General features: G+C 48.3%; 1 protein-coding gene and 2 pseudogenes across 5 annotated transcripts; 1 reads left to right on the forward strand and 2 right to left on the reverse strand.

Annotated features, from left to right (window-relative positions):
- The first annotated feature begins 4,057 nt into the window (after positions 1-4,057).
- LOC132216991 (EEF1A lysine methyltransferase 4-like) lies at positions 4,058-5,141 on the forward strand (annotated as a pseudogene).
- Positions 5,142-5,292: 151 nt separating this feature from the next.
- HAUS5 (HAUS augmin like complex subunit 5) lies at positions 5,293-15,390 on the reverse strand. 5 transcript variants are annotated; one of them, XM_059666811.1, is made up of 19 exons: positions 15,241-15,390; positions 14,505-14,567; positions 14,382-14,414; positions 14,239-14,263; positions 13,537-13,642; positions 13,299-13,458; positions 11,835-11,904; positions 11,660-11,742; positions 11,079-11,136; positions 10,811-10,935; positions 10,544-10,607; positions 10,305-10,435; positions 9,945-10,107; positions 9,654-9,734; positions 9,406-9,551; positions 9,027-9,138; positions 8,572-8,704; positions 6,291-6,475; positions 5,293-6,106 (listed from the first exon to the last, which is right to left on the reverse strand). In XM_059666811.1, the coding sequence occupies exons 1-19, from the start codon at positions 15,336-15,338 to the stop codon at positions 5,858-5,860; spliced, it is 2,085 nt and encodes a 694-aa protein (XP_059522794.1). In that variant the 5' UTR covers positions 15,339-15,390; the 3' UTR covers positions 5,293-5,857. The 5 variants fall into 5 exon arrangements, with proteins under 5 accessions (XP_059522794.1, XP_059522795.1, XP_059522796.1 ...); XM_059666815.1 differs by having other exon boundaries at positions 5,903-6,106; positions 6,291-6,423; positions 15,241-15,389; XM_059666812.1 differs by lacking the exon at positions 10,544-10,607 and having other exon boundaries at positions 10,305-10,496.
- Positions 15,391-21,268: 5,878 nt separating this feature from the next.
- LOC132216254 (small ribosomal subunit protein uS5-like) lies at positions 21,269-22,042 on the reverse strand (annotated as a pseudogene).
- Positions 22,043-22,214: the final 172 nt, after the last annotated feature.

Here is a 22,214-nt window from a genome sequence, read left to right on the forward strand (position 1 = left end):
GACTGACCACACTACATGTTAGCTTTGATCTCCTGGCTAATGTAGCATTTGTCAGATTTCTCCACTATAAAGTTACTTAAAACAAAAACCCGAACTCCCTTTCCATGCTCTTTGAAAGGAACTCATTATTCACTCCCAGTTCACGCTTCATGGTGGGAGTTCAGCTCCATCTCGAGAGTGGAATAAGCATAAGTTATTTGGAATTCTTCTGCACATGGGATTTGCCTACTATCTGCCCTTTAATTTTTTTTTTTTAAATATATTTTATTGATTTTTTACAGAGAGGAAGGGAGAGAGATAGAGAGAGTTAGAAACATCGATGAGAGAGAAACATCGATCAGCCGCCTCCTGCACATCCCCAGTGGGGGGTGTGCAGGAGGCAGCTAGACATTTCTGTGGACTTAGGGAAATATATATATTTTAGAAAGACACATGAATGTTCATTCTGATATTTCCAATGCAAATGCAAGATCATGGGGTATTCACTTCTTTGATTTTACATATGCATCTCTTTTTATTTACATTAAAAATCACAGTTTCCAATAACAGCAAAACTATCTGCTTTAGTCTTAATATGTAATTTATTTATAAAGTTTATTTATTGATTTTAGAGAGAGGAAGGGAGAGATAAACCTCAATTTGTTGTTCCACTTATTTATGTATTCACTGGTTACTTCTTGTATGTGCCCTGACTGGGGATTGAACCTGTAACCTTAGTCTATCTGGACGATGCTCTAACCAACTGAGCTACCCAGCCAGGGCTATGTAATTTCAAAGTAAGATAATGTAGGGTCTCAAAATTTTACGTCATGTATTTTTTTCAAAGTAAAAATACCAATATTATAACAAACAATAAAAGCTATTGAATTCAGTTTAAAATTTCATTGCTGCTCTTTTTCTGTTAGAATCTATATATCACTGGAAACATCGTCTAAAACTGCTGTTTTAACATCACCTGAAATACTTCTTATTGGAAACAATTGTGCCACCAACTTGATACATAATCAGGGTCATTTATTTAAGTTTGTTTTGAATTTTTAGGGATTTCTTTTTCTCATTTTAAAAACTTATCATGTTTCCACAGTGAAAAGTATTAAACAGGAGCATTTGAGATCTTGCTTCCCGGCAATTGTTTTGGTTCAAATAAACTCATAAAAATTCAAAAGGAAAAAGTATGAAACAGGGTACATTTAGAGATGTCTGGCTTCCATACTTCTCCTTTCTACCTTATTGTCTCCTGGTGTGAATTATTTAAAAACAAGTTGCAGCCATGACTGGTTTTTCTCAGTGGATAGAGTGTCAGCCTGAGGACTGAAGGGTTCCAGGTTCAATTCTGGTCAAGGGCAAAAGCCTGGATTTTGGGCTCCATCCCCAGTGGGGGGGCGTGCAGGAGGCAGCCAATCAATGATTCTCTCTCATCGATATTTCTCTCTCTCTCCCTTCCTCCTGAAATCAATAAAAAATATTTTTAAAAAATAAAGTTGCTGCGCTGACCGGTTTGGCTCAGTGGATAGAGCGTCGGACTGCGGACTGAAGGGTCCCGGGTTCGATTCTGGTCAAGGGCATGTACCTTGGTTGTGGGCACATCCCCAGTGGGGGGTGTGCAGGAGGCAGCTGATCGATGTTTCTCTCTCACTGATGTTTCTAACTCTGTATCCCTCTCCCTTCCTCTCTGTAAAAAATCAATAAAATATATTTAAAAAAAAATAAAGTTGCAGATATTACCCTTAATGCTTCAACACATACCCTGTAAGAACATTCTCTCATAAAACCACAATACCATTAGCCCACCAAAGAATTTTTTAAAAAAATCCTCACGCGAGGATATGTTCCTATTGAGAAAGAGAAACTAGGGCAAGAGAAACATCAACTGGTTGCCTCCCATACATGTCCCAACTGGGGATGGAACCCACAACCTAGCAAAGTGCTCTGATCAGAGAAATGAACCCACAACCTTTTGGTATATGGAACGATGCTCCAACCAACTGAGCTACATTGCCAGGGCCCACCAAATGAATTTAACCAAGATACAATATTCTCCAATATACAAATTTCTCCAGTTGTTCCAAAAATGTACTTCAAAAGGTTTGTTGTTGTTTTTTAAATCCTCACCTGAATCTTCTTTTTCCATTATTTTTAGAGACAGTGGAAGGGAGGGGAAAGACAGAGAAACATCAATTGGTTGCCTCCCGGCATGAGGCCCCGGTGTCAGGGATCGAGCCTACAACTGAGGTACATGCTCTTGACCATATTCGAACCCAGGACCCTTCAGTCCGCAGGCTGACGCTCTATCCACTGAGCCAAACCAGCTAGGGCTCACAACGTTTTTAAAAATGGATGATTCAATCAAGATCCCACATTGCATTTGGCTCTCAATGGGGCTAGGCTGAACCAGTCCCCCGTCTATCCCCACTGACCTTCTGAAGAATACTGTCTAGTTGTTTTGTACAAGGTCCTACAACTTGTATTTCACCCAGGATAGGTTCCAACAGTGGGATTGTTTGGGCAAAAGGATAAATGCATATGTAGTTTTGCTGCAGATTTCCTCATAGGTGATGTTCCATGTTGTATGTCTGCGGATGTATTGGAGTGCTGTTTTCCCATAGTCTTGTGAACAGAGTGAAATGCCAAAATTTTGGTTTGCCTTTTTCCCAGTCTGATCGATCGGAAATGTATCAAAATGTGGCTTCAATTTGCTTTTATGATTGAGTTTGAGCATATTTTCTGAAATAGTTCATTCATATATTTTGCCCATTTTCCCATGGATTGGATTTTTTCTTTCCAGCTTTAATATTATATTCACGTGTGCACATACACCCCTCTAGGGCATAAATTGCAAAATTTGTTCCTAGTTTGTCATTTCTTTTACTTTGGTCTTTTTTTATTTTGCCATGCAAAAATTTGTTTTGGTCAATATTTTCCTTTACTGCATCTGGATTTGGAATCATTTCAGAAAGTTTGCCCAATGAAAGCTAAAGTAAAACAGTTAGAAGATAAGATGTGGAGAAATAAGCAGAGAGTGGGGAAGGATCCCAGGATCAGTAGGAAGGTGGGATTTGGGAGCTGAGATAAAGGGAGGAGGGGGCACATAGGAAAGCAAATGTATAAAAGATTGGGGAAGAGTAGCCAGAGATAGAATTGAGAGTGAGGGTACTCTGGAGGCCAAGAGAGGAATTGTGAGAAGGGAGGTGGGAAGCCAGGTTCAAGTTCACAAAGATGTCAAATCTGCCTAATTTATAAACTTCCTGCAACCCCAATAAACCTCCCATTTGTGTTTGTATTTCTTCTGGAGCCAAGCAAGTTGGGTCTAAAGTTCATTTTATTGGGAGAAAAAATTAGCAAGAGACAGGAAAACCTTGAAAATAAGATGATGACAACTAGCCATTCCAGATACTAAAAGGTATTTACAAGGCTTGTATAAATAAACACCATAGAATGGCGTACACGTCAGACAATGGGCTTGGAGAGAACCCAGATACAGCCCAATCACTCATGGACATTTAGTGTATGAAAAGGTGGCATAACAAGTCACCTAAAGTTTTACTTTATAAAGTTTAGGTGGGCAATTTTACTTTATAAATTCAATTCACAGTGAAATGCAGAGACCTAAAAATGTACAGCTTGATGAGTTCTGACAAATTTATACACCTATGTAACCCTACCATTCTCATCATATACAACTGATCCTTATACAGTACAGGTTTGAACTGTGGATTTGTTTCAATAAATACAGTACTATAAATGTATTTTCCTTACCATTTTCTTTTTTCTGGCATACTGTTAGAATATACTATATAATACATACAAAATATTGACTCTAAGGCTTCTAGTCAAGAGCAAGCTGTTAGTTTTTGGGGAATCCAAAGTAAGTTATATGTGGGGTTGGCACCACTAATCCCAGCATTGTTCAAGGGTTCATTGTAATACATTTCTAACTCTAGAAGGCTTCCTTCTCTTTCTTTGTTGATCTGTGCTGAATTTTTGGTTAATCCTCACCAGAGGATATTTTTTCCTTGATTTTTAGAGTGGAAAACCTGAAGGGAGGAGTAGGGAGATGAGAAACATGTTGATGGGTTGTCTCCAGCACATGCCCCCATGGGACCCTCCCAGGGTTACCAGAACTGCGGGTACCGAGAGGTCCAGTACTTGGGCCAGCGCTACCGGGACACAGCCGACTCTGCCCCCTACAAGTGGTTTGGGGATTCTGTGCCCTCCTAGAGTCATGGCCCGAGACCATATCCTCATGTCAAGCTGCAGGAACAGTGTCCTGAGTTACAAGCTATATATACCTTGGGAGCTACCCTGATGGGACCAGTGTGGACTACTCATTGGTAGTGGTAGCTGCCATTCTGGCTTGTGATGCCCATGTGCCCAAGCTGTGATGCCCATGTGCTGGCAGACCTCGGATGTATGGGCAGTGGGCTTTCCCAATGGTTCCTTCAATGTGGTGCTTGGGAAGGGCAGGCTGGATGCCCTGTTGGTTGGAGAATGGGATCCCTGGACCATGTCCTCTGGAGGGGTCCACACTGTGGACCAAGTGCTGGTCCCTGGGGGCTAGTTCAGCTCACTGACCTCTGCTGCCCCCCACTTTCAGACTAGACTCTAGGCCAGTGATGGCGAACCTATGACACACGTGTCAGAGGTGACACGCCAACTCATTTTTTTGGTTGATTTTTCTGTTAAATGGCATTTAAATATGTAAAATAAATATCAAAAATGTCTTTTACTATGGTTGCAAATATCAAAAAAATTTCTATATGTGACACAGCACCAGAGTTAGAGTTTTTCAAAACGCTGACACGCCGAGCTCAAAAGGTTCGCCATCATTGCTCTATGCCCAAGTCTGTTATGGCTGGTCCCTGAGGCATGCAACTTATGGCAGCATTTTCCACTTCCATCTCTAACTCATGCACAAGGGCAAGGAGCTGAGTGTGGCCTAACTGGCCCTTGGGACCCAGATCCTCCCCCCCCAGACCTCCCACCTTACTCTGCTTTCTCTAGGACTCAGATCATCAGGACTTCCTTAGTGCCATTCAGCTGTGAGGCCAGAAGCATGACCTCGAACCCTCCCCCTTCTGTCCTGGACTCAAGTTGTTGTAATTCTTGACTCAGGGCTTAATGTTGGGTCCAAGGTGCTCACATCCCAGGGGCCTGATGCTTAAGATAGAGCTGATGGAAGCAACTCTACATGAAAAAATATAGCCCAGGCTAAATTACTGCCCTGCCAATAAACGCCCCCCTGCAACCCAGGTATGTACCCTTGTCTGGAGAATCAAACCCACAGTCCTTCAGTGCACGGGCCAACACTCTAACCACTGACCACACGGGCCAGGGCCTATTTTAATAAGTGCTATTGGAATATATATAAAGAAAGACAAAAATGGATCCATTTGCATAAATTCCAAATGGCTCAGAGACTTCAATGTAAAAAAAGAAACTATATAAAAACTAGAAGGCAATTTCATCTCTTAAATCCCCCTACCCCACCCTAAACTGCACTTTCTCTTTGGCTGTCACACTAGCACATTTGGACTCAGGGCCTTTGCATGCCTCTCACATTTACTGAGGGTGACCTTTGCTGTGTAGCCCTCTCTTTAAAATTTCACTTCCTACAGCTTGTTTTATTTTTCTCCATGGCCATTATCTTCCAACATACTAGATATCTGGCTTACTTATCTTATCAGTGGTCAGCTTCCTTATCCTAGAATGTCAATTTCCTGAAAGCAGGGACTTTTAGTGTTTAGAGCAGGTGCTCAATTATGCTTTGCTGAAGGTGAAGAGAAGAGTTTCAGTGGGACCTGGGGTGGGGTCTAGAGCACCCCATTCTCTTGGCGTTGGTGGGATGCAGCAGAACAGCCTATGAGGGGAAGGGCAGGTGTGGGTGGAGACAATGGGCGACACACCCAGGTGATGCTTTCTTTAATACTGAGGAAGGTGAGATGTTGGGGTGAACAAACATGAGGCTCTTGACTCCTGTTTGTGTCCTCTTCATCTGCACAGCTGCTGCAGGATGCCTTGGGCCTGGGCCCAGCGTAACCGCCACTGGGGCAGGGACAGGCCTTGGCAGAGCTCCCCCGAGAGGGTGACTTGGCCTGGCTGATCCCACCTGGGGAAGAGAATGGTGTCAGAGGAAGGCCTTCAGACCCTCACTGGCTTCCTCACATCATGGCCTGCTTGTCACCAGTCTCCTCCTCTTTCCTCTCCCCGTCTTTTCCCCCAGCCCTGAGTTGGCATGTTCCACCCAGCTCAGCCCTACCCCCCATCACCAGTCCTCCACAATCCCCTCTCACCAGTCCCCCACAATCCCCTGCAGCTTGGGGATTCGCTCCAGGGCTTGTTCCAGCAGGTTCTCCAGCTGCTTCAGAGCCTGCCCCAGATTCTCTTTCTGCTCCTTTTCCTGGGATGCATGGATCTGCAGCAACTCTGCAGGTTAGAAGCCCAGGAGGTAGCAGTGAGTCCTCTAGTTCCCTGGTGCCTTGCAGTCAATGGGACACCAAGTAAATCTCCAGTCACCTAGTCTTGACCTCAACATCTCTCCCAAACCTCTCCCTCCTCCCAAGTCCTCATCTCAGGGGCAAGCCCACTATCTCCTCCTCCCCCACTTCATCCCGGATGCCTCCCGCCTGGACAGACTATCAATCTCCATGACCTACTCTTCGCTTTCTCCCCCTTTCCTACTCATGCCCCATCCCCAGCCTCCCTCTTAGGCTCCAGGCCTCAGTGATCTTCCTGAAGCCTAAACCTGATCCGTTCTCTTTCTTGCTTGGAACCCTCCAAGACTTCCCAGTGCCCCAAGCCAGAGTCCAGGCTCCTCAGCATAGTACTTGAGGGCTTGCATTATATGGCTGCTGCTGCTCACTATTCCTGAGCAAAACCTCACCTACCTCCCAGGGACCACTTGAGACACTATTTTTCCTCCTGGTAGTCCTTCCCAGCATTCCTCATCCTAAGGTTTCCCCTCCGACTGCTGCAGCCCTTCACTTTACCAGTGTTTTCCCTGGGACTGTGATTAGTTCTACTCCCCCTCCACAGCTCCAAAACAGGCTCCTATCAGACCTGCGGTGTGATCAGGCTCTTTGGGCCCGAATCCTGACTCCAATCTTGCCTTGTGACACCGGGCATGACCCTTACACTTTCTTTAGCCATTCTGTGGTCAGTTGTCATTATCTGAGCCACAGGCTAATGGGGTTGGGGCAGATTGGAGCATTCTGGAGATGGGACCCAGAGCTTGCTGACAGGTTGAAGGTGGGTGGGTGGGGTTAGGGGCTTGGGAGGAATTAAGGATGATTCCTGGGTTTCTGGCTTAGGCACCTGGATCAGGAGGGTAGGATCATTTATTGAGGGAAGAAAATCAGGCTGAAGAAAAATAAAACTGCTTTTGGAGCAGAGGGAACTAAGACCCATTTAGACATGTTAAAGTTCACATTGGCCATGAGGTGGGATGCAGCTGTGCTGGCTCTTGGGCTGCTCTTCACACCGCTCCGTGCCCCTTGGAGAGGGGAAGGCAGAGAGCCTGAAACTCAAAGGCTTGAAAACAGTTTCTTCCTACTTTGTTGATAGTACCCTGATTCATCAATTCACCTCTTCTATCTATTTACCCTTTGATTCTTTGCTCTTTGATTCTACCACCAGGACACCCCTGGGGCTGGACTACTCTTGCCTCTCTCCCCATTGAGCTCTTGGGGCCAGCACCTGGTAGGTACCCACTGAGGGGCTGCTGAGTGAATCTAGAACAACTTTTCTTAGAAATTTCCATTTCCTCATTTGTAAACGGAATCTTTTTTTTTTTTTAAATATATTTTATTGATTTTTTACAGAGAGGAAGGGAGAGCGATAAAGAGTTAGAAACATCAATGAGAGAGAAACATTGATCAGCTGCCTCCTGCACACTCCCCACTGGGGATGTGCCCGCAACCAAGGTACATGCCCCTGACCGGAATTGAACCTGGGACTCCTGAGTCCGCAGGCTGACGCTCTATCCACTGAGCCAAACCGGTTAGGGCTGTAAACGGAATCTTAAACGCTTTCTGTCCCTCATGGTAAGCACTGGAAGAGACTGCGCATGAGCAGACAAAATGACTGTAATCTCATACCTGACTATGTCTTCCCAGCAACTCTGTAAGATAGGCTTACTCCACTGAGGAGGAAACTGAGGTATAGGGAGATTACACAACAAGAGGTAGTCCTGAGAAGAGAATCCAGATAGTTTAACTCTACATTCCAGCTTTTAACTATTCAAGCATAATACTGGATGTACTTGGCAATTAGATAGGCAGTCACCTAGTGGTTAGGAGCACAGACCCATCGGGAGTCCGAACGCCTGAGTTAAATCTTAGCTCTGCCGTCTGGGCATCTACGCAGGTCTCTGCTTACAAGTCCCTCCTCTGTAAAAGGGAGAATGGCAGCACTAACCCCCTGGGGCTGCTGTGCAGATGAAACTAGTGAACATGCTTAAAGCACTCAGAGCTCAGAAGGCTCTGTGTCAGCAATGTGTTGTTTGTGATTGGTTCTAGAGGTCGATGGTCCTGGGAATGGGCAAGGATGCTAGATAGAGAAGTGGGGCAGGCCTACCCTGGGTGGATGGTCCTGGCGGTAGGCTGTTCTTCATATGGAGCAGATCCCAGCACCGGAGACTACATTGGTCCTGGAAGAACAGAAGGTCCTGGCGAAGCGAGGCAGCCTTTGGGAGGAGCAGCTCTGGAGCCTAGAGGAAGGGGGAAAGGACAATTATCTCGGGTGGGGCTAGGGATGGAAAGATAGGTCCTAGGGCAGTGCTGGCGAACCTTTTGGGCTCGGCGTGTCAGCATTTTGAAAAACCCTAACTTAACTCTGGTGCCGTGTCACATATAGAAATTTTTTGATATCTGCAACTATAGTAAAACAGAGACTTATATTTTTGATATTAATTTTATATACTTAAATGCCATTTAACAAAGAAAAACCAACCAAAAAAATGAGTTCATGTGTCACCTCTGACACGCGTGTCATAGGTTCGCCATCACTGTCCTAGGGCATAGAGCACTCACCTTCCCCGTGGGTAGCCCCAGAATGTGGCTAAGCACTATAAGGCTGGAGCCCCTTGAGGACGCAGGATGTAGCTGGTGGATGGATGGCAGGACTGTAGGCAGGGGATGCAATCTGGGGGGAAAGTCCAGTTTAGGTGGGACATTGAGAGGAAGGCTTGGGTTGCAGAGGCTCTGGGGGCTGAGGGATGATTTTGGGAGGTCCAGGAACTTGGATGTGGGTCTTGGGACTAGAATTCCAGAGTGGGACTGAGGACCTGAGCGAGGTCTGGTAGCCTGGGAACACTGGGGTCTGGAATTTTTTTTTGGAGTAGGCGGATTATTTTTTTGGAGTGGGACAGTCAGCCAAGGGAGGGGATACAGAGGATGGCCCTCGTCTCACCCTCCAGGGCTGTGCCGCAGCAGGGTGCCCAGCAGAAGGTGGGGCAGATGTTGGGCTGCCTCCTCCAGACAGCGAAGCAGTTCCCGGCTCTGTGGGGCCACTGCCTCAGATGTGGGGACCACCTTTCGCTGGATCAGAGCAAGCACCTGTGGGGAAGGAAAGGGATGGGTGGGGAAACCTGAGATCACCCAGCCCCATCCCCTAGGAGACCTGGCCCTGCCCAGACCTCATTCCAAATCCCAACTCACCTCCCCAGGGCTCCGACTCAGGTGTGTCTTGCTGGCTGAGTTGCTCTTGATGAGTAATCGGACCTGTTCCTGTGTCTCCCCCTGGACAACCAGGAGGCCACCAAGACGGGCTGCTTTTCCTTCCCAACTCCCAGCCTCCAGCCCTGCCCTCCCCTTTCCACAGGTCCTGCTTCCTCTTGGAAGACTCATCCTGGGCCTCTTCCCCCACCAGAAGGCCCAGTTCTGGATCATAAGGCTCCCAGCCTGACCCTCCTCCAGGCCCTTCCATTTCCCCGGAATCCTGCTTCTCACCACCAGCTGGCGCCAGTGCAGGATCCGTTGCTGTTTGGCCTGTAGCTCCTGCAGCAGAAGCTGTTGCCGTCCAACTGCCTCCTCCAGCTCCTGGCTATGGGCACACAGGGCCTTGAGCTCTGCCCACAGGCCATAACCCCGGAGTCCCAGCACCAATGCCTGCCTGGAGAACAAGCAGAAGAGAACAATGGAGAGGAAGGTGACTAAGACTCACAGTAGAGGAGGGGATGCCCAAGGAGCCACAAACGGAAGGAGAGCAGGGAGGCAGGGACAAAAGCCACAGAGGCAGAAAAAGTCCAATATTCTGAGACCCCAGGGCGAGAGACAGCCTAGCGGCCTCTGCCCCGGGAGCTCCCTCACCTCTCATTGGCTCCCAGGGCACACCTCTCCACCTCCTCCAACAGGCTCTGGAGGCGCTGGGTCAGGATGTGATGCTCCTTCAGGAGGGGGCCCCTCTGGGTGACCAGCACACTCACAGTTTGCCAGCCTTCCTGGGGCAGGGGGACAAAGTCAGGGAGGGCATCATCCCTGGTGGTGAGGGGACTGAGTGGGCTTTGGGATGGGAAAGAGAAGAGTCTGCAAGGGTGCCTGGGGGTCACCTGGATGAGATGCATCACGGACGGCAGGGCCTGGCTGGAGTCTGACTGATCTGGGACCTGGGACCTGGCGATGGGGTGAAACTGGTGAGGGAGGAGCCCCGTCTCCTTGCTTGGCCTCTTGAGGGTAGCCACTGTCCACCCCACCTGGGTTTGGTCCCTGGATTTCAGTTCTGCTCCTATCAGCAGGCCACTGTGCCTGGTCTTGGCCCTGTCCCAGCTCACGCAGCCACCTGCCCTGCCCGACTATGGAAGTACTCTACTACACACCTGGCCATCTTCGTATCTTGGAGTCTGTCCTGACTGCACAGGGACAGAATCTCTGCTTCCCGTTCTGTAGCCAGGTGTTCCAAGGCAGCCAAGACGTGGCTGGGAGGGTGGTTTGTCAGCAGTGTCTGGTGTGGGGAGGGGTAAAGTCAGGGCAGGGCTGTGAGCTGGGACCACAAGGGGACTAGGCAAGGATGAACATTTAGGTCCTGGCACCCTGAGGTTTGATAATGGGACCGTGAGTATGGTCTTTCCTGAAAGCTCCCCTCACCTCCACTGAGCTAAGCCATTGCTGGTAGGAAGTTCCAAAGTGGTCATCTTGAGGGGTTCTGTGGGGTTGGGGGAGGGGACAGCAAATGTTACAAGACATATCAATTCTCCCTCTAATGATCACCACCACCCCATAAAGTGGGACCTGTCCCTGTGCCCAGATTACAGACGAGGAAACCAAATTCATCCATGCTTATTAGACTTGATCTCCCCTCTTATACCAACTTGCTGACCATGGGCCCTCTCACATGTGCTGCTTGCCTGGAACACCCTCTCAACCTTTTACCTTTACTAAGCCTCCTCACCAGAGACCCATCCTCCCTGCTTCCTTAGCTGGGTAGGGTGTCTCTACTCAGTACCCAGAGCCTCCTAGACTTCCCTATCCCCCAATAGTCCTAACTGCCTGGGTTGTTACTGTCTGGGATGGGTCTGTCTCCACCTCTTCCCGTCTGGGAGGCCTGTCAGGGCCGGCCCTGGGGCTGACACAGCCCAGACACTCAGTGTCTGATGAATTAACAGGCAAGTAACTCCTTCCAAAGCCCAGGTTCTTTGTAGGGTTTCTGGGGGCTCAGTGACACTCACGGAATGCTGCCTCCTTTGGCCTGAGGAATCAGAAGGTTCTGTAGAAACTGGGTTCGGAGGGTGCAGGCTCTTCGGACATCACCCTGGGAACAAGAGGATGGGACATAAAGGGTCCCCAGGGGCCCACCTGATCCCAGACTCCCTCCTTTCCCCCCCCATGGCCCAGGACTCTTACCAGGACCACAGGCTCCAGGCCTAGGGCTGCCGATGTCAAGGGGCCAAAGGTTATATCCATTTTAGCCTTCCTAGAAAGAATGCAATTGGGGCTGGGTCCCTGGTAGGAGGGAGGTGGGAGAACAGATGTTTGTGTCCCCTCCTGCTGCCAGCAAAGCTAGTCACAGGGATCCCTGCGTCTGAATCTCAGGGGCCATCTCCAAAATTAGGCCACTGTCATCTCCTGGCTGGTTGACATTAGCCTCCTCATTGGTCTTCCTTACTTTAATTCTCTGCAGTCTGTTCTCCACTCAGCAGTTAAATGATCCTGTTAAAACCTCAGAAAGATCATGTCACTATTCTGCTCAAAACCCTTGTATACAATATATATCCTCATCACCATTAGAATAACAATGGTTCCCCTAACCGGTTTGGCTCAGTGGATAGAGCATCAGTCTGCGGACTGAAGGGTCCCAGGTTCGATTCCGGTCAAGGGCATGTACCTTGGTTGCGGCACATCCCCAGTAGGGGGTGTGCAAGAGGCAGCTGATTGATATTTCTCTCTCATCAATGTTTCTAACTCTCTATCCCTCTCCCTTCCTCTCTGTAAAAGATCAATAAAATATATTTAAAAAAAGAAAAAGAATAACAATGGTTAACAGAAACTCTTCTAAGCACTTTGCATGACTTAACTCAATTATCATACCTGCCAATGTAAAGTAGGTAATATTCTTTCTATAGATCTTTGAAACTGAGGCACACACTTTGCCCAAGGTCACACTGTAAGTGGCCAACCCAGGGCATGAATTGCATTCCAGTGACTCCATGGTGCTATGTCCACCTCTCAACCTCACCTTCTCATGCTCTCCCTCTTGCCTGTGGAACTTAGACTGAACTACACTCCTGGCTGTTCTTCCCATATGCCAAGCTCAGGGCTTCTGCTCTTGCTGTCCCTCTTCATGGAAGTTCCTTCCCCAACTCAAATGATACCTCCTCAGAGAGGCCTTCTCTGACCATCCTACCTAGAGTAGCATCTTCTTCTCCCCTTATATAATTTTTTCTTCATAGCACTCATCTCTACCTGCAATTACTGGGTTTGTTTGCTTTCTAGTTTACCATCTGTCTCAGGTGGGCCCCTGGGTACCCTTTATGTCCCATCATGTCACTATTCTGCTCAAAACCCTTGTATACAATATATGTCCTCATCACCATTAGAATAACAATGGTTGCCCTAACCGGTTTGGCTCAAGGCAGGGTTGTTCCTTGTTTACTTTTCTTTCCTAGCAGTGGTGTTCTAGATATATAGGTGGCACCATTCTAGGCACAAATACTGGTGGGTGAGATGACAAAACTTCCTGGCCTCATGGATTTTAAATCCAAAGAGCAGAGCCTAGAATTCTGGAACTCAAGAAGGGGTCAGGGCAGAATACTGGGGTCTCTAAGGAAAATGTCTCTCCACCCAGCCTGGTGGGCACCTGAAGCCCACCTTTCTATGTCCTGCAGGCGCCCGAGCTGATTCTGTAGCCACTGCATGGGATGTTGGAGTCCACGTTGCTGCCTTCTCATGGCCCCAGCTTGGCCCCGAAGGAGGAGAGCATGCCGCTGGGTGTCTTGCATGCTCTGCAATACCTGCTCCATGGCCATGTCTGCGGGAGGAGCAGCGTGGTCATCAGTACCTTCCCAATACCCTTTCTGCTGCCCATCTGTTCAGCCACATGAGTTACCCTGAGCCTCGGTCTCTTGATCCATCAGCTCCAAGCTCTGGTCTAACTCCTGGATCTCTGCCCGAAGGTGGGCAACGGCAGCTTCCAGCTCCGACTTCCGACAGGCCTGTGGGATCAGGTACAGGGCCAGATACATGGCCTAGCCTTGGCTCAGCCTGGCCTGGCTGTCCTTTGTGGAGCACGAGTCTCATCTGCCCAGGGGTGTGGCAGATTTTTTCCCCCTAGGCAGTTACCGTGTCTGAACCTCTAGGCTCAGAGGAACATTAGAGACCTATCCTGGGCCCTTCCTCTGGAATTAGATCACCTTCCCAACCTGTTTCCTGTCTCTGCATTGATGCCACATCTCTGTCCCAGTCCTCATCTCCTCATGAGCCCCTCATCTAAGAGTCTCAAGATCTCTTAGAAGTGTCCCTCCAGATATCACCTGGACCGCTCCCACATACTAAGTCCCACCCTGGCCTCAGTATCTCTCCCAAACTAATGCATTCTCCTGTCTTCCCTCACCAGCTGTGATGCCTCATATCTATGTTCTTCCCGTTCCCGTAGCTCATGCCTGCCTCCCCTTGACCGTAAATCCTATGAATGTATGGATCAAGGCTGTTTTGTGACCCAGTATCCCCATTATCACTCAATACAAGGCTGGCCCAGAACAAATGATCCTCTCGTTTGATAAAAGAAAATCTTGCAGGACATGCTTCTTACCTCTGAACTGTATTTGTGGCCATACCTGAGGAAATGAGGACGAAGTTAGGGAATGACAGGGACTTCCAGGAGGTGTAAGGCTGTGGGTGGGGACAGGGCTGGATGGGACTGGGGAAAATAGGATAGCTTTGAGGACAAGTTACCAGAGTAGGTTTCCCCGGATCCTCGTGACAGTCCTAAGTGGAGAAGTAGGAGGAGGAGAAGTCATTGTGGGACGTGCCTATGTCCCTTCCCCTGCCGCAGCCGCCCGCTGCAGCCAGGCTCACCTCTGGCTGCGCACATGCTGTAAGACGTAGGCCCAGATGTCGGCCCCCTGGCCCAGACACAGCCTGTGGGGACAGCAGGCAAAGGTGCGCCGGGCATCAGTGTGGCGGGTCCCAGTTCCCCGGGTGGGGGTGGGGTCTTCACTAGGGAATCCTCACTTCTCCCAGGGAGGGCGGGTTCACATTTTGGGGTCAGGATATTCCTTCTTGGATGGGTCACTGAGAGGGTGGGCTTCGCTCTGGGTGTGGGGCGGTCTTCCTCCCTCCCTGGTGGGGTGCCTCCTTTCTCCTGGGAGAGGGTTCCTTCCAGAGGCGGGGTGGGGATCTCTGTCACCATTGGACGTGGCTATCATTCCTACAGATTTCGTCTCCAATGGGGTGGTCTTGGCTGACTCGAATGTCCTCCCTGGCTGAGCTGGGTGGTGGGTGGTGCAGACAGCCTTCCCGACGCAGGGGTTCCTATTTACACTTAGTGACGAAGGGCTTCACAACTCGGGAGGGACCGCACCGGTGCCAGGGACGTCGGGCGGCTCCCGGGGCGGGGTGGAGGGTGAGGGTTACCGCCCGGTCGTCCTCACTGAGACCCAGGACCCTCTTCCTGAACACACTCCTGGGGGGCTGGGGGGCGCCCTTAGAGGGGGTGCCTGGCGCGGAGGAGGGCGCGTCTTCCGTAAAGACGGGCTCGCACCCCGGAGGCTCTCTCCTGGATGGGTGGCCCTCACTCCCGCGCGGCCCTCACCTGCGCAGCGTCGACTCCGGGGCCCGGGCAGCCTCGGGCGCCTCCATCTCTTCCGTAGCCCAGCAAACCAGTTCCCGCGCTTCCCGCACTAACTCCATGACGGCGCCTCCGCCGCCGCCCGCGCCTCTCCGGCGGCGCCGCTCTGACGTCACGAGCGCGCCGACGGGGCGGGAGGGTCCCGCTGAATGAAGGTGGGAGGGGCGTGGAAAAGCGGTGGAGCCCGCTTGCTTTCTGCGTCCTCCCTCTCACTACTGGCTGTTCCCTAAAGTCAAAAAGTCCTAATGGCTCACTTGATTTTCTTGACGAAATGGGACTTGCACCCTAAGAGGATGAGAACTAGGCAAGGAGATGCCAAACTTACTGCTCTTTGACTTCAGAAACAGGGTATCTCGGGTCCGAGTGAGGGACAGAGGGCAGATGGCATGACCCTGTATGGTCCTGCAGGCTTTCTTCCAGGTTCGTTCGTCTGGCCCACTCCGTGACATCTGTGCTGGGGCCACCGCGGCGGCTGACAGCCTCAGGCTCCATGCTCGGAGCTCAGCGTTCAGTGGAGGAGCAGATGCTTCACCAGGCAGGGATGCTAGAAAATGAGCAGGAGGCGTGGGTCAGTGTGGGATGCTGGGAGCGTAAGAGGCCTGTGGGGTGCCCCAGGAAGCACGGGACACTAGGGCTGGAGTTCTGGAGAGCCTGAGAAGGCTAAAAGGCCAATTCCAATGTAACCCCGATATTTGGGGGGGGGGGGGGGCTAGCAATCTGAATCTGTGCCAGCAAGCCCAGTGTACATTCTTGATAACCTATAATAAGTCACTGCCCCTTTCCCAGAATTTGATCTCGCAAGACCTGAGGCCATAAACCATTACACAGCCTCCAGAGGGGGGTTATTAGCACTGGCGCCAGGCCAGCCCCTTAGATATGATCTCAAGACCCCCATCCCAACCCACGGGGGTTTTTGCAAAGCCCAAGAAAAGTCCGGAACTCCCATCCCACATTTGGGGGACAAAGAAACCAAAAGGGGATAAAAGAGGGGCTTTCACCATATTGGTTTGCTCAGAATTTGAGAGGCAACCTCCTCTGAGTCCACCGGGGTAATAAAGCTGTGTAACTCATTTCTCTAAGCGTTGCTTGGTTTTTCTCCGGTCTTCTAAATTACAACAAATCCACTCAGCCTCAAGAGAGCCCTGAAAAATGGCAACATTAGGGACCTTGCATTCAACATGATTGCCTAGGTCACCACTCTGTCCTCTGTCCAGTACAGAACCGGACTGATAAATATTTGTTGGGGGGGGGGGGGGAATGGGTGTGGTGGGAGAGGTGGTGAGGTGACACTAAAGCTGGGAACTCAGGGAGGAGAGTGGAGCAGAATGAGGAGCAAGGAAAGTGCTGGTCCACAGTAGGGCTGTGGAGCAGAAAGGAGACCGAGTGGATGGGGTTGATTGGCTGTTGGGGCTTGGGGGGATGGACATCCAGCAGAGGTCCAGGACTGGGCTAGGGGTTAGGTGGAACAGACCTTGAAATGCGGAAGTGAAGGAAGGGGAAGTACTGACAACAATGTGGAACTCTATCTCTATGAGGAGCCAAGGAGAGACATCCAAGGGCTGGGGAGTCTCTGGCCCAGGGACAAGGGCACCATGGGATCACCATTGAGATAGGACAGTGGTCGGCAAACTGCAGCTCTCGAGCCACATGTGGCTCTTTGGCCCCTTGAGTGTGGCTCTTCCACAAAATACCGACTTCTGTGCATGGGCCACGAAGTTTCAATAGCACTGTACGTGTGCGCCCGCACGTGGTATTTTGTGGAAGAGCCACACTCAAGGGGCCAAAGAGCCAGCCGCATGTGGCTTGCGAGCCGCAGTTTGCTGACCACTGCGATAGGAGATTTGGGGAAGATGCTGAGTCAAGCTTCAAATGTTTCATAAGGGCTGAGAAGCAGAAGAGGGTGCCAGGGGCTGATGTAATCCAGGTGGGCTTCCTGGAAGAAAGATTAGCAGTTGCTACTCCATGATGCTTGATTTCTCAATAGTTGTCATTTCTCTCAAATATCTCCCCTCTTCCACTTTGTGGGCTGTTTTTCTATTTTAAAAAATATCAATAGCCAGCCTATCTGCCAAAAAATTATTGGCTGTTAAGAGAATTAAAAGACAAGTTACAGACTGGGATAAAATATTTGCAAAACACATCTGATGATGAACTTGGATCCAAAATATACAAAAAACTCTTCACACTCAACCATAAGATAACAAATAATCCAATTAAAAATGGACAAAAGTTATGAACAGATGTCTCACCAAAGAAGATATACAGAAGCATATGAAAAGTTGCTCAACATCAGATGTTATCAGGAATTGCAGATTAAGACAATGGGATACATCTATTAAAATGTCTAAAATCTAGCCCCAGCTGGTTTGGCTCAGTGGATAGAGCATTGGCCTGTGGACTGAAGGGTCTCGAGTTCGATTCCGGTCAAGGGCACATGCCTGGGTTGTGGACTCAATCCTCAGTAGGGGGTGTGCAGGAGGCAGCCAATCAATGATTCTCTCTCATCATTGATGTTTCTATCTCTCTCTCCCTCTCCCTTCCTTCCTAAAATCAATAAAAATATATGTAAAAAAAGTCTAAAATCCAAAACAACAACACTAAATGCTGTGAGGATGTGGAACAGAACTCTCAATTCCCAATGGAAATGCCAAATGATACAGCCACTTTGGAAGACAACCTGAATAGATGATATACTGTGTGATTACAATTATGTGACATTTTGGAAAAGGCAAAGCTATAGAGATCAGTAAAAAGATCAGTGGTTGCAAGGGGAATCATGGGATGGGGGTGGAGATGAAGAGATGAAGCACAGCATTTTTAAATGGGTAAAAGTAATTTGTTTGATATTGTAATGGTGGATACATTTGTAAAAAGCCTTAGTACAACACAGAGTGAGCTCTAATGTAAGGTATCAATTTAATTAGTAGTAATGTTCCACTATTGGTCATCAATTGTAACAAAAGTATATTCCTGCAAGATAGGGGAAAATGTGTGTAGAGGGAGAGGAGGTATATGGGGACTTTCCTTTTTGTGGAATTTTCTATAAACATAAAACTGTTCACACACAAAAAAATGTCTATTAAAAAAGTATTGGCTGAAAGATGGACTATTGTTTAATGATGGACTATTGTTTAAATATAACCATAACCTAACGACAACTAATCAGATGCACCTTGATTCAAGTTACATAATTATATATAAACTGATGGCCTGGTGCACGAAATCATGCACATTAAAAAGGAATTAGTTAGAGGAAATATTTTAATATTGCTGTTTGCCCTTTTTCTATAATAGAACTGTCAGAGATGAAAGAAAATTAGTAAAATGTATGTGAAAATCTCCCTCCTGTCAGAGTCTGGGGTGCGCCATGGGACCCAGAGTCAAGTCCCTGCCCACCTGCACAGGCCTCAAAATTGCGCGAGACCCAGACCTGGGTGGCCCTACCCCCAGGTTAAGCCCTGCAGGGCAGGGGTGCAGCCTCAGGTCCCCTGTCAAGCCCTGCCTGCCGGGGGGAATGGCCTCAGGTCCCCTGGCCCAGCCTCAGGTCCCCCGGCAAGGGCGTGAGGGCGCAAGGGCTCGAGGGAGTGACAACCATTTGCATGTTAGCTCTTTATTATATAGGATAGAAAATGTTTCTGTATGTTTTGGAGGAAAAGTTAAAGCCAAATAAGAGGTAAGTATTAGTGGTCCCCCATCCCCTAACTCTAAAAAAAAAAGCCACCCAGGGGTTATTAGACACATCCTGTAAGATACCTAAGAGAGAGCAGAGCTGGTCATGTGACCGTCTCTCCAGCAACCACTTACCATATCACCACCCTCCTCCAGCCTCTATGTGGTGGCTTTGTAATGTGTCAGCTTGACTAGGCTGAATGAACTATATCCTGGAATTACCTTCTCTGTATGTGTCCATTAGGATGGACTAAAAGATTCTTGGGCCAGATTTGGCGGTCAGAATAAAGTAGCTTCTATTTTGTAGATCACACAGGGTGTGATCTACGAACTGTGTGATCTATATTTTTGCATAGGGCAGCAGCCAGGCCAGCAATTATTCCACCTTCTCCTGGTTCTTCCTTCAACTTCAACTCCTTGGCTGGGTGTGTGTTTAGCTCCAGGATGAAGGATGCCAGCTTCTACTGTAGATGCTCATACCACCAAGGGTAGAGGCAAGTTTGTTCCAGTGTGTCCTAGCTTTCCCCCACTTTACATCTGTCTTCTCTTCCTAACTGCCTGCCATGTGCACTTCGAGTGTGAGTATTAGTCACTAAGACAATCTTAGGGACTGCTTAACAACTCCACTAATTGCACAAAGTTAAACCCCTGATATCTTTATCTATCTATCTATCTATCTATCTATCTATCTATCTATCTATCATCTATCTATCATCTATCATCTGTCGACTAGTATCTATCTGTCTATCTATCTATCTATCTATCTATCTATCTATCTATCTATCTATCATCTATCACCTATCTGTCATCTAATATATCTCTTCTAGTGATTCAGCCTTTCTGATTGAAACCTAATACATTCTGTAAGCAGAGACTCTTTATGTCCTAGAAATCATTGTTACATCAAGCTGTTGTTGGACAAGTTGCAGTGGCTTTCCTTTTCTCCTCTGTGAGAGGAGGGGTCTTCTCCATCCCCAAAGAGTCTGATGCAAAAAGGTGAGATTGACATTTTACTCACAGGACAAAAAACATAAGTCATGTTTTTACCCCATTGTTTTCAGTTTGTTCAGTATACTTTGCAAAATGACTTTTGTCTCCAAACTGAGGAGATGCTCAAGGTCAGCATCCCTAGCATTACAAGGGCTTGTTTGAAATGCAGAATCCCTTTCCCCTTAACCCCTGGATTTACTGAATCAAAACCTGAATTTTGACTAAATCTGTCAGTGATTTGTTACATATTGAAGTTTAAGAAGTGCAGTCTATAGAACACTACTTTTGGGCGATAAAACCTTTTTAAAAAAATTACCATGAATTGTCGAAGTGGATTCTTACTGGATCCACTTGCTTCTTTGATATACAGTTTTAAAATATGTGATCAATATCTGGCACATCTTAGACCAGTGGTCCGCAAACTCATTAGTCAACAGAGCCAAATATCAACAGTACTTCTTCAAAATAGACTCGCCCAGGCCAAAAACTGACTTCTGCGCATGGGCCACAAAGTTTCAATCGCTGTACGTGCATGCCCGCACGTGGTATTTTGTGGAAGAGCCACACTCAAGGGGCCAAAGAGCTGCATGTGGCTTGTGAGCCGCAGTTTGCCGGCCGCTATCTTAGACCATCCTGTCTTAATTTCCTCATAGCAATTGACATTTTTATGACCATGTCAACTGACATTAACTGAGCCAACTGAGAGACCCAGAAGGTATGGCCTGGAAGATGAAGAGCTGGAAAGATTTGGTAGAAGCCACTAAGGACTACTACACACCCCAAACAACAATTCTGGCCCAGCTGGTGTGGCTCAGTGATTGAGCGCTGACCTATGAACCAGGAGGTCAGGTTTCGATTCCTGGTCAGGGCATATGCCTGGGTTGCAGGCTCTATCCTCAATGTGGGGCATGCAGATCAGTGATTCTCTCATCATTGATGTTTCTATCTCTCTTTCCCCCTCCCATCCTCTCTGAAATCAATAAAAATATATATTAAAAAAACAAAACAATGATTCTGCATCATCAAGTGTACCCACACATATTGTGTAAAAGTGCAAAATACACCGAGGAGTGATTCACGGCAACCTGAGTTCAGTGGTTTCTCCAGGGATGGAGGGAGGAAGAAGGGAACAGAGAAGAGGGGCCAGCAGCTTGATCTGTATCAATAATGTTTTATTTCTAAAAGGAAGAGGTCTGATACAAACATAGGGAAATGTTTACATCTATCAAATCTGGATGTTACCTGGGGGTCTGTTAGACTCATTCTGTACCATCTGTAGATTTGAAAGCTTTTTAAAAAAACAGGCTTAACTTACTTTATTTTTCTTGTATAAAATTATGTGTTGGTCACAGCTGGAGCCTGAGTCCTCTGCACAGCAACTCTGGTGTGAGTCTTTACAAGAGGGTCTGTGAATTCCTGATAGGGAGGCTTGGTGAACACGGTCTCTTTTCAGAAGTCTGGGGTGAGATAGCTGTAGGTCTTAGAGACAGCAGCAAAGGTGGCCTTGGTGAAGTTGCCCAGGGTGGCAGTGCAGCCCCTGGCCGAGGGACAGCAGTCGCCAATACCAGCCATCAGCAGCAGCTTCTTGGGCACAGGGGCTGAGATGATGCCAGTAATTCTGGGGCAGAGATGAGGCACACCAGCACAGAGCTACATCAGCTAGTCTTCTTGTAAGGGATGGTGTGGGGCTTGCCAATCCTGTTCCTCCAGTAGCCTCACTGCACAGGGACACTAGAGAGCTTGATCAGGATGATGACTCCACGGATAGCAGTGGCTACTTCCTTGGAGCACTGGAACCGGGTCCTCTGGCCAGCGCGTCTGCTTTTGCATGGGCATATTTTTCAAAACCTCATCCTTGAGAGATGTCCCCAGGAAAAGTCAATGGTCTCAGATTCTTTGATGGGCAGGGAGAAGAGACAGATATTCTCCAGGGATTTGATCTTCATGTTCTTAACCAGGTGACCCAGCGTGGTGACAGGGACCCACTCCTTGTCCTCGTTCATGCCTCCGCTAGTTACACGGCCTCAGCCCGGTCCTGACCCCCGCCATGACGTTGGCCCTGGATGCTGCTGCCAAATCCTCCATGGAAGCTGCTGCAGCCTCCCATTCCAAGGCCTCGGGAGTTCCAGGCCTTCCTGTAGCACTGGTGTCATCTGCATTTGGTGTTTCCTTGGAGAAGAAGCAGATTTGAAACCTTTATCTAAATAAATTTAAAAATTTAGTTTTTTACTTTGTTAACAGTATTACAGATACCTCTCATTACCCGCCTCCTACTCTTT

This window comes from Myotis daubentonii, chromosome 15 (assembly GCF_963259705.1).
Source record: "Myotis daubentonii chromosome 15, mMyoDau2.1, whole genome shotgun sequence".
In the NCBI taxonomy this organism is placed as follows: Eukaryota; Metazoa; Chordata; class Mammalia; order Chiroptera; family Vespertilionidae; genus Myotis; species Myotis daubentonii.